At 45.9% G+C, this 12,524-nt stretch overlaps 1 protein-coding gene across 1 annotated transcript; it reads right to left on the reverse strand.

The window, feature by feature from the left end:
• On the reverse strand, positions 1-2,917 carry LOC119312167 (receptor-like serine/threonine-protein kinase SD1-7). The gene is made up of 5 exons (XM_037587903.1): positions 1,505-2,917; positions 1,213-1,423; positions 864-1,101; positions 629-779; positions 1-520 (listed from the first exon to the last, which is right to left on the reverse strand). Exons 1-5 carry the CDS (start codon positions 2,864-2,866, stop codon positions 224-226), a joined length of 2,259 nt encoding a protein of 752 aa, XP_037443800.1. The 5' UTR covers positions 2,867-2,917; the 3' UTR covers positions 1-223.
• Positions 2,918-12,524: the final 9,607 nt, after the last annotated feature.

Below are 12,524 nucleotides of genomic sequence, written 5' to 3' on the forward strand. Positions count from 1 at the left end.
AAAAATCACTTATTGACAAATACAGTTGCTCAAGGCACATATCGCAATAGTGCCGCTAACATTTTTTCCAGCGGCAATACCACAATGCCACTTCACAGCAAACTGACACCAAAGACAACCTTGGAGGAACATATATGACTTTTCATCATAGCCACAAGGTGGTCTCTAAATAGACTCTAAAGAGTAACACTAGTCCAAACTGGTTCAGAGTCTGCTTCAAGGCTCATCTTGGGTCGAGCTTTGTCATGGTTACCCCTTTTGAGGACGCCGCTTCTGAATTATCACTGCATCCCTTCAATCCGTCACAGAAGGCCGGCATGGAAACAGGAGGGAGACGAACATTGTGGCTGCTAAGCATGACATTCACTGACGACATCGTCGGCCTATCTTTAGGTCTGTTCTGCACACACAGCAGCCCGATGTGGATGCACTTCAGCACCTGGTCGGTGGGAGAAGGATGGCTGCTAAGGGATGCGTCGATCAGCTCGATGACATTTCCCCTGGCCCAATGCTCCCATACCTGCACCGAATTGGTAAATTCTAAATTGATCAGACCATTAAAACAGAGATTGATCAGATATTACGTCACGAAAGCATAGTTTACTAGCATTGGTTCTTCAGTACTTACAAGATTTACAAGGTAAACATATTGCTCGGAGTTGCAGGAGCCATTGTTTCTTCTTCCAGTGACAATCTCTAAAACCAAAACACCAAAGCTGAACGCGTCCGACTTTGTTGAGTACTGACCATGCATGGCGTATTCGGGCGACATGTATCCGCTGCAATTAGAGCATAATTAATTTCGTTCCTGTACGTTTATTATGCTTTCCCTAAAAAGACTCAGAAATGGTAGTTATGCTTACTATGTTCCGGCGATACGGCTGGTTACATCTTCTGATTGATCCCCTCCAAATATCTTTGCTAAGCCAAAGTCAGAAATCTTAGGGTTGTAATCAAAGTCCAACAAAACGTTGCTCGCTTTCAGGTCCCGGTGAACTATCTTCAGTTGAGAATCTTCGTGGAGATATTGTAATCCCCTAGCAACTCCGTTGATAATCTTGAATCTCCTTCCCCAATCTAGGTCCTTACATTTCTCCAAATCTGCCATTCATTCAAACAAGAAGTATCAGCATTGCAGTGAAAGTACTCTTGTTGAAGCTCAGCAATAGTGAAAATATTCCTTGAGAAACTAATGGTGAAAAGGTTGTGTACCAAAAAGAATGGTATCAAGGCTTCTGTTGGGCATAAATTCATACACAAGTATTTTCTCTTGTTCCTCCAAACAAATGCCAATGAGGCTCACAAGATTCCTGTGCCGAAGCTTAGCAACCAGGACAAGTTCACTTTTCCACTCCCCTATCCCTTGCTTGGAACTCTGGCATAGCCTTTTTACTGCTATTTGTTTACCGTCAGGTAGGACTCCCTGTGCAAGACAAGACACTCACTGGTAAATAAATACATAAAGTTAGATAAAGTTACATACGGGATACGTCATGGTTTGTACCTTATGAACCATACCAAAACCTCCTTCACCAAGCATATTTCCTTTGCCGAAGTCCTTCGTAGCAACTCGTAGCGTTGATAGATCAAGAAGCGAATCAATACTTTGAATATCGTCCAATAGATCATTGTACCTGAAGTCAATCGGTGCGATTATCCCAGCATTCTCGGATATCCGATGAGTTCTTCTGTCTCGGCGGCATTTCTGATATCGGAAGAACATTGCAAGTATTATCAAGCCTACACCAGCAGCTACACCAATTATCACCATCTTGGGCTTTTGGGGGTCTGCCAGCTCGGATGCTGCAAGCCTGAGAAGGAGATCGCCTCCTCCATTTCCCCTGTACTGCTCTCGGAGGTTAACGAGGTCCCCATGCCAAACAAAGCACCCAGTGTGATTGTAAGTGTAAGCAGTGCAAGAGCAGCTATCCAGACACACCGCCTGACATTCGTGAGAGCTTGTAGCCACTGCACCCTGAGCGTTATCAGGTAGCAGCACATCTTCCATGACATAGAACTTATCAGACTGATGAGTCTGTGCATGTGCAGAAGTCGAGTTGGTCTGGCAATGCAATGGCGTGTTCCTCTTGCACCCGCCGCTGTAATCCTGGAGGTCCCAGTCACTCTGAACCTTCTGGCTGAACCCCTTGACACAGTTGCAGTGCGTCAGGGCATTGAGGTTGCAGCTGCCGTATGCCCCACAGAGCGCATAAACCTCGCACTGGATCGGTGGCTGGGCCCAGACTAACATCCACTGCTGTGAGGAATCCACCCATGACAGATGCTTGATCTGCCCGCCCACGTCGATGATGAACCGTGAGATGACCGAGTCATTCCTCAGCGAGTAGAAGAGGTAGCCTTCAGTGTCATTGTTGATGAATGGGAAGTCGAATGTGAAACCGACTGTCATCTCTGGTGCAAGGCTAAAGTTATGGCCGTTCCAAGGGCCACTGGACCAGTAGGTTATGGACAGGTTCCACTGGATGAAAAACTGTGGCGTGCCGTTTGGGTCCAGCTCCAGCTCCAGCGTGAATAGCCCTGGAGACGGGTCTGCCATGTTCTTCCAAGGACCAAGCCTCTGGCTCACGCCGGTGATCTTGTTCAGCCCGAGCTTTCCCCCTGGAAGCCAGGTGTTTGTTGGATGGTTTATGCTCCGCCAATAAATTATCGATGAATTCGACACGTCGGTGAGGTCGAGGCTACCGGTGTCCCTGATGATGGCCATGGTGGAGTTGGAGGGTACGCTCACGTTGGTCGACCATAGCTCCCTGTTCCTGGATTGGTCAAAGAGGACAAGGTTGCCATCGCTGCCCATGGCCAAGGCGGCTCTGGCCGGGTCGGAAACAGGCACGTCGGTGGTCGCCATCCACACCGTCGTCACCGGCAGTATGTTGCTGTACCATATGGCTATGTAGTAGCTGTTGGAGCTGGAAGAGGAGGTGGTGTTACCTTGTGTCGGGGAGTAGAATCCCAAGGTGAATTTCTTGCCCTGGGATACAATCCTTGTCGTCCCAGACAACGGTGAGGTGGAGTTGATGATGTCAACGGCTGTGCAGGCAAGGATTTGGCTGAGTAGGAGGAGGAAGATGAGAGGAGCCATGGATGGGAGCTTGGAAGAATGCCCAACCGCCCAGAAATGGAAGGAGCATGGGAGTTTGAACTTTCTGCGTAACCCGTGGGATTTAGAAGATTTTAGGTTGGTGAGTATTCCCTGTCAATGTTGATGACTGTGGGGTTGAATGTTTGTCATCTAGTATATCATGGAATAATTCAATAGGAAGGTTCCGTTGACCTGGCACAGCAGGCTCTGTTTTTTCCCTTCCTTAGAAGTTTTGCAAATATTATTTTTTTCGCGAATACGCAAAGCTTGCGTATCATTGCATTGATAGAAGGAATAGAATGAGTACAGAGAGGGGAACATCACATGACACGGACGCAGACAGGCGTGAACATGGTACCCGGAGCAGGAAGACAAGGGATGCTCGGCCCGAACAAGGGATACAACACAGCTAGACCTACCAAGCCTAAACCAAGAGCGGTCAAGTCGAACCAGCAAGAATACCAATATCGTGAAAACCAAAACCGGGGACACCGCGAGCAAGCAAGATAGCGCCTTCAAAAAGGAATACGACGCCGAGACGCCATCGCCATCCGGTCAAGAGGACCTAGGGTTTCCCCTGAGCTCGAGGAGGGGCTCAGCCGAGGACCTTGACAACGTCTTCAAGAAGATAACGACATCCGCAGACGCCGCCGCTGCCAGCACCGGCAAGCCGGGCAGGGATTTCACCCTGGCCGAAGGCTGAGCAATCCCATAGCCGCCGTGTCTGGAGTCGAAGATGAGGAAGCCCGCACTAGTCAAAGCCACCATGTCGGAAGTTTTGCAAATATTGTAGGAAGACTTGTCTCTCATCCTGCGATTACTGTATACTTTGCGCGTGCTTCGTAATTATATTCTTTTCGGGAAAACTCAAACTATTTTGCATCTCAGTGCATTACATTGAAAGAAGTTTATGGATTTGGCTGAGTAGAAAGAGGAGGACGGGCAGAGGAGCCATGGATGGGATAGGCGATGAATACTAATATCCAGGCACTCCTGGTGGTGGCTCAGTACATAGGTTTTTTAGGTTGGTGAGTGACTTCACCTCAAAATACTAGTAAGGACCCTTCTTTGATCTAGTACACTAGTAGCTAAGGCTGATTGAAAGGTAGACACACCCAACAACATTGTGGTGCCGAATGATGGATCAGTTAACAGAATGCAATCTAGTCACTACTGTGCTGAAAATTAGAAGGGGGAATAACTATGGGGGTTGTCCCTTCCTTGATAATATTATTCTGCCTATTCAATTCATTCTAGGTCAACTTCAGCCATTCCTTGGACTGTGAAACTTGACATAGAGTGTCGTTCTCGGTTAGCAGCCACACTAGATTAGCTTACCATCACCAGCCGCCCAACTTATTCTGAAGACCCACGATTATTTCTGTATGAATTTTTCTGAAGGTCCCCGATTATTTAAGTAAAAAGCTGTGTGGCCTCTTGTATGTGTCTCTCCCGGAGAGCATTTTAGCAAAATAATATAAGCACATGTGCTACTCACAGAAGATCCCAATAAAAAGTGAGAAGCCCTTTGACATGCTCTCCTTCAGCTATGGAGGGAGCCATTCCTGGCCTCCTTTGCTTATTTCTCATTCTTGGAGCTTCTCTTCTCTCTGCAAATTCTGTTCTTACAAGGCCAAGATCTAGGACGACTGCATGAGGCACATCAAGAACTTTAATTCTCTCTTCTTCGGTTTGGAGCACGTCAGGAAGCCAACACACAGTCACACATGTGCAAGATGAAAGATCGTATACTCTGATCTCCTAATTTGCAGTATTCATTTGTGGGTCTGGTTTTTACCGAATCTATGGAAATTATAGCAACATAAAAAAATGTAGATTAATTCGACTTGTTCTTATTTTACTTGTCTCAACCGCTACAACAGAGTGTGCATTTTCAGCAATAAAACTTGTTAAAACATGACTCCGAAATAAAATGGAGACATATTTCTAAGAGATTACTTGTTGATCTACATCGAGAAAGAGAGTGCAATATGATTGTCGCCAGATACAACTATTGGTGATTTCAATACGACGAAATGCCCCACGCTGTTCTGTTAGAACAAATCATCTTAATAATCTCAACCTCTTCCTCTATCTCTTATTGTATTCAAACTCTTGTACTCATCCTTGTACGCCAAGGCAAGTCCTTCGGCCCTATCAATATATACGCACGCGGCTCCCTTCGAGGGAGTAGGAACGCTTCATAATCTTACATGGTCATCAGAGCCCCTCTTCCACACATCTAGCCACAACCCAGAAAACAAAACCCTAGATCATATCCGCGATCGCTGTCATGGCTTCCTCAGCCGGCGTCGCCCTGAACCTCGGTTCACCTCCGTCAGAAAAACTTGCGAGAGGGAACTTCATCCTCTGGAAGACGCAGGTTCTCCCAGCCCTGCGAGGTGCACAGGTCACCGGGCTGCTCGACAACTCCGACGCCGCTCCGCCCAAGATGGTGGAGGTCACAAAGGCGGACAAAACTACGGCCCAAGAGCCGAACCCTCTGTATGGACCTTGGATCACCAAAGATCAACAGGTTCTGTCATATCTACTCAACTCCATGTCTCCTGAGATCCTTGCACAGGTCGTCGGGAGGGACTCCACCTTCGAGCTCTGGACAACAATCAACAACCTCTTCGCCTCACAATCGCAGTCTCGGATTACCAATCTGAGGATTGCGATCACCAATACCAAGAAAGGCACCATGTCGAGTTCAGCATACATGGCGAAGATGAAGAGTCTCGGGGATGAACTAGCTGCTGCTGGTCGTCCCGTCTCTGATCCGGAGATGGTGGACTACATACTTGCAGGTCTGGACCGCGACTACGACTCCGTGGTGGCGGCAATCGGCGCTGTCAAAAAAAGCATCACCGCCGATGATCTTTTTGCCCAGATCTCTGCCTTTGATCAAAGGATGGAGATGTTGGGCGACTCCTCTTCAAGCGGGTTTCATACATCCGCCAATGCAGTCTACAGAGGTCGTGGCTCATCCCGCGGCAGATCCTATCGCGGGCGAGGAGGAAGGGGGCGCGGCCGTAGTGGTGACCGCGGTGACCGCCAGCCCTTTCCCTCTAATGGCAGTGGCGGTTTCAGAGGACGTCCTCGGCAGCAGCAACAACAGCAAGTGCGTGAGCAGCATGACTTCCCAGAGTGTCAGATTTGCCTCAAGCATCATCCAGGAGGTGCACGTGTATGCTGGTTTCTCTATGAAGAGAATGATCAAGAAGAAAAGGAGGCGCATGCAGTCTCCTATGGTGTGGACACAAATTGGTATGCTGACAGTGCAGCAACCAATCACATCACGGGTGAACTCGACAAGTTGACGATGCGGGAGAAGTACAATGGAGGTGATCAAATTCGCACGGCAAGCGGTTCTGGTATGAATATTACGCATATTGGTAGTTCAATCGTTAAAACCCCCATGAAAAATTTGCACTTAAAAGATGTCTTGCATGTTCCAGAAACTTCCAAAAATCTTGTTTCCGTCCATCGTTTCACTCTTGATAACAATGTTCTCATATAATTCTATCCTTATTTTTTCTTGGTCAAGGACTTGGCAACAAGGAGAATAATTCTTAGAGGACGGTGCGTGGGAGGTCTCTACCCACTCATATCATCATCATCTTCATGGTCAGATAAACAAGCAATATTGTCACCAAGCCTTCGTCATCAAGGTGGCACAGTCGTTTGGGTCATCCATTTTCAGTCATAGTTAAATATATTCTTAGCAAAAATAAACTCTCTTATGAGCCTAGTCTTAGTGTTGAGTCAGTTTGTGATCCGTGTCAACAAGCTAAAAGTCATCAACTACCTTACCCTATTTCTATTAGTGTGTCTACTTCTCCATTACAACTCATCTTCTCAGATGTATGGGGACCAGCCCCTACTTCGGTTGGGAGATTCTCCTACTATGTAAGCTTCATTGATGATTATAGTAAATTTACTTGGATTTATTTGTTGAAAAAAAGATCCGATGTATTCCAAGTTTTTATCAATTTTCAAAACCTTGTTGAACGCAAACTGAACTCCAAAATCATTGCTATGCAAACCGACTGGGGTGGTGAGTATGAGAAGTTGAACTCTTTTTTCCAAAAGCTTGGCATCTCACACCATGTCTCTTGTCCTCATGCTCACCAACAGAATGGCTCAGCTGAGAGAAAACATCGTCACATTGTTGATATGGGACTAGCACTGCTAACAAATGCATCCATGTCACTTAAGTTCTGGGATGAAGCCTTTTTAACTGCCACATATCTCATCAATTTGCTTCCAAGCAAAGTTATCAAACTTGACACACCTATTACACGTCTCCTCGGTGTTACGCCAAACTACACATCCCTTCGTGTTTTTGGATGCGCATGTTGGCCCAATCTCAGACCCTACAACACACGCAAACTCGCTTTCCGCTCTAAAAGATGTGTTTTCTTAGGCTATAGTCCTATGCATAAAGGGGTTAAATGTCTTGATGTTCCTACTGGTAGGGTCTACATATCTAGAGATATTGTTTTTGATGAGTCCGTGTTCCCTTTTGCATCACTTCATCCCAATGCCGGTGCCCTCCTTCGCAAAGAAATTCTTCTTCTTCCCACACATCTTCGGACTTTTGATCATGGGGGCGATGATTGTACTAACCAATGTGATGATATTTCTACTGTAACTGCTCCTACTCTTATGCATGTCCAGGTCCCTGGAGAAAACGGAACTCAAAATGATCAAAATCTCGAAAATCCAGCTCAAAATGATTTTATATTTCATGCTGAAGAAGGAGACGAGCCGGGCACGGACAACGAGGACGATCCGGCGGCGCCTGCTACGCCTGCATGCATGCAGTCCTTGGATCGCGCGACCGAATCCTCCTTGGTCACGCCCCCACCAGCAGCGGCTTCGACTCCCGGTCCAGCCAATCCCGTGGCGCCGCATCGACGACAGGTGGGGACAACAGCAGGACCGCATCTTCCTCGCCCCGCGTGCGCATGCAGCCGCGGTCGGGCTGCGGATCCGTTGTGCCGCGCCGCGCGGTTACTTCCCGTGTGCCTGCAGGAGCGGCGCCACACCGGTGGCCACAGGATCTTCTGTGCAGACTGCGCTAGATTCTTCTGCGTCAGCGCCTGATTCTCCCGGATCGGTTGTGGCAAGTGCACCTGCGATCCAATCCGTGGCTTCTCCAAGAGTCAAGACTAGACTACAAAAAGGTATACGAAATCCAAATATAAGAACGGATGGAACTATACCATATGGCATGTTGTGTATTTCAGGAGAGCCAACAACTGTGAATAGTGCACTTGATGATCCCAAATGGAAGAAGGCAATGGATGAGGAATATTCTGCACTGATGAGAAACAAAACCTGGCATCTTGTACCAAACCAGAAAGGTAAAAATATAATTGATTGCAAATGGGTATACAAAATCAAAAAGAAGGTAGATGGCTCCATTGACAGGTATAAGGCACGTTTGGTTGCAAAAGGCTTCAAGCAACGTTATGGCATTGATTATGAGGACACTTTTAGTCCTGTTGTGAAAGCTGCAACTATCAGACTTGTGCTAGCCATTGCCGTTTCAAGAGGATGGAGCCTAAGACAGCTAGATGTACAGAACGCGTTTTTGCATGGTGTTCTGGAAGAGAAAGTGTTCATGAGACAACCACCTGGGTATGAAAGTAAAAAATTTCCACACTTTGTTTGCAAGCTTGATAAAGCACCTAGAGCATGGTATTCCAGACTGAGCTTACAATTGAAATCTCTTGGCTTCATTGCTTCAAAGGGTGATACATCCTTGTTTATTTATAACAAGGCAGGAGTGGTTATTTTCTTGCTTATATATGTTGATGATATCATAGTAGCAAGTTCTTCACAAAATGCCACTAATGCCCTTCTGCATGACTTGATTTCAGAGTTTGCCTTAAAGGACCTAGGTGATTTGCACTTCTTCCTAGGTATTGAAGTCAAGAAAACTCAAGATGGCATTATGTTAAAGCAGGAGAAATACATCACTGAACTTCTGTCTCGCATGGGAATGAACAATTGTAAGCCAGTACCTACACCCTTGTCTTCTTCAGAAAAACTTTCAGCATATGAAGGAGAGCCACTTCAAGAGGAAGAAAGTACAAGGTATGTGATATACATGTAATTGATGTGTACCTTACTAGTGCCCGTAGTGGCTCCTGGGTATTTGATACCGGTGCAGTTGCTCACATTTGTAACTCAAAGCAGGGGCTGCGCAATAAGCGGAAACTGGCAAAGGACGAGGTGACGATGCGCGTCGGGAATGGTTCCAAGGTCAATGTGATCGCCGTCGGCACGCTACCTCTGCATCTCCCTTCGGGATTAGTTTTAAACCTTAATAATTGTTATTTAGTGCCAGCTTTGAGCATGAACATTGTATCGGGATCTCGTTTAATTCGAGATGGCTACTCTTTTAAATCTGAGAATAATGGTTGTTCCATTTTTATGAGAGATATGTTTTATGGTCATGCTCCTATGGTGAATGGTTTATTCTTTATGAATCTCGAACATGATGCTACACATGTTCATAATGTGAGTACCAAAAGAAGTAAGGTTGATAATGATAGTCCCACATACTTGTGGCACTGCCGCCTTGGTCACATAGGTGTCAAACGCATGAAGAAGCTCCATGCTGATGGACTTTTAGAGTCTTTTGATTATATATCATTTGACACGTGCGAACCATGCCTTATGGGTAAAATGACCAAGACTCCGTTCTCAGGAACAATGGAGCGAGCAACCGACTTATTGGAAATCATACATACTGATGTATGCGGTCCGATGAGTGTTGAGGCTCGCGGTGGCTATCGTTATGTTCTCACTCTCACTGATGATTTAAGTAGGTATGGGTATATCTACTTAATGAAACACAAGTCTGAAACCTTTGAAAAGTTCAAGGAATTTCAGAGTGAGGTTGAAAATCAACGTGACAGGAAAATCAAGTTTCTGCGATCAGATCGTGGAGGAGAATACTTGAGTCACAAGTTTGGGGCACACTTAAGAAAATGTGGAATAGTTTCACAACTCACGCCGCCTGGAACACCTCAGCGTAATGGTGTGTCCGAACGTCGTAATCGCACTCTGTTAGATATGGTGCGATCTATGATGTCTCTTACCGATTTACCGCTTTCTTTTTGGGGCTATGCTTTAGAGACTGCCGCATTCACTTTAAATAGGGCTCCGTCGAAATCCGTTGAGACGACACCGTATGAATTATGGTTTGGGAAGAAACCTAAGCTGTCGTTTCTAAAAGTTTGGGGATGCGATGCTTATGTCAAGAAACTTCAACCTGAAAAGCTCGAACCCAAGTCGGAAAAATGCGTCTTCATAGGATACCCAAAAGAAACTATTGGGTACACCTTCTACCTCAGATCCGAAGGCAAGATCTTTGTTGCCAAGAATGGGTCCTTTCTGGAGAAAGAGTTTCTCTCGAAAGAAGTAAGTGGGAGGAAAGTAGAGCTTGATGAAGTATTACCTCTTGAGCCGGAAAATGGGGCAACTCAAGAAAATGTTCCTGAGGTGCCTGCACCGACTGGAGAGGAAATTAATGACAATGATCAAGATACTTCTGATCAAGCCCCTACTGAAATTCGAAGGTCCACAAGGACACGTTCCGCACCAGAGTGGTACGGCAACCCTGTCTTGGAAATCATGCTGTTAGACAACGGTGAACCTTCGAACTATGAAGAAGCGATGGCGGGCCCGGATTCCGACAAATGGCTAGAAGCCATGAAATCCGAGATAGGATCCATGTATGAAAACAAAGTATGGACTTTGACTGACTTGCCCGTTGAGCGGTGAGCCATAGAAAATAAATGGATCTTTAAGAAGAAGACAGACGCGGATGGTAATGTGACCATCTATAAAGCTCGGCTTGTCGCTAAGGGTTATCGACAAGTTCAAGGGGTTGACTACGATGAGACTTTCTCACCGGTAGCGAAGCTGAAGTCCGTCCGAATCATGTTAGCAATTGCCGCATTCTATGATTACGAAATATGGCAGATGGACGTCAAAACGGCATTCCTTAATGGTTTCCTTAAGGAAGAATTGTATATGATGCAGCCGGAAGGTTTTGTCGATCCTAAGAATGCTGACAAAGTGTGCAAGCTCCAACGCTCGATTTATGGGCTGGTGCAAGCATCTCGGAGTTGGAACATTCGCTTTGATGAGATGATCAAAGCGTTTGGGTTTACACAGACTTATGGAGAAGCCTGCGTTTACAAGAAAGTGAGTGGGAGCTCTGTAGCATTTCTCATATTATATGTAGGTGACATACTTTTGATGGGAAATGATATAGAACTCTTGGACAGCATCAAGGCCTACTTGAATAAAAGTTTTTCAATGAAGGACCTTGGAGAAGCTGCTTATATATTAGGCATCAAAATCTATAGAGATAGATCGAGACGCCTCATAGGTCTTTCACAAAGCACATACCTTGATAAGATATTGAAGAAGTTCAATATGGATCAATCCAAGAAGGGGTTCTTGCCTGTGTTGCAAGGTATGAAATTGAGCTCAGCTCAATGTCCGACCACGGCAGAAGATATAGAAGAGATGAGCGTCATCCCCTATGCCTCAGCCATAGGTTCTATTATGTATGCCATGCTGTGTACCAGACCTGATGTAAACCTTGCCGTAAGTTTCGTAGGAAGGTACCAAAGTAATCCCGGCAAGGAACACTGGACAGCGGTCAAGAATATCCTGAAGTACCTGAAAAGGACTAAGGAAATGTTTCTCGTTTATGGAGGTGACGAAGAGCTCGTCGTAAAGGGTTACGTCGACGCTAGCTTCGACACAAATCTGGATGACTCTAAGTCACAAACCGGATACGTGTATATTTTGAATGGTGGGGCAGTAAGCTGGTGCAGTTGCAAGCAAAGCGTCGTGGCGGGATCTACATGTGAAGCGGAGTACGTGGCAGCCTCGGAGGCAGCACATGAAGCAATATGGGTGAAGGAGTTCATCACCGACCTAGGAGTCATACCCAATGCGTCGGGGCCGATCAAGCTCTTCTGTGACAACACTGGAGCTATTGCACTTGCCAAGGAGCCCAGGTTTCACAAGAAGACAAGGCACATCAAGCGTCGCTTCAACTCCATTCGTGAAAATGTTCAAGATGGAGACATAGAGATTTGTAAAGTACATACGGACCTGAATGTAGCAGATCCGTTGACTAAACCTCTCCCTAGAGCAAAACATGATCAACACCAGAATTCCATGGGTGTTCGATTCATCACAATGTAACTAGATTATTGACTCTAGTGCAAGTGGGAGACTGTTGGAAATATGCCCTAGAGGCAATAATAAAAGCATTATTATTATATTTCCTTGTTCATGATAATTGTCTTTATTCATGCTATAATTGTGTTATCAGGAAATCATAATACATGTGTGAATAACAGACATCAACATGTCCCTAGTG

The sequence above is a fragment of the Triticum dicoccoides genome, chromosome 5B, assembly GCF_002162155.2.
Source record: "Triticum dicoccoides isolate Atlit2015 ecotype Zavitan chromosome 5B, WEW_v2.0, whole genome shotgun sequence".
Lineage (NCBI taxonomy): Eukaryota > Viridiplantae > Streptophyta > Magnoliopsida > Poales > Poaceae > Triticum > Triticum dicoccoides.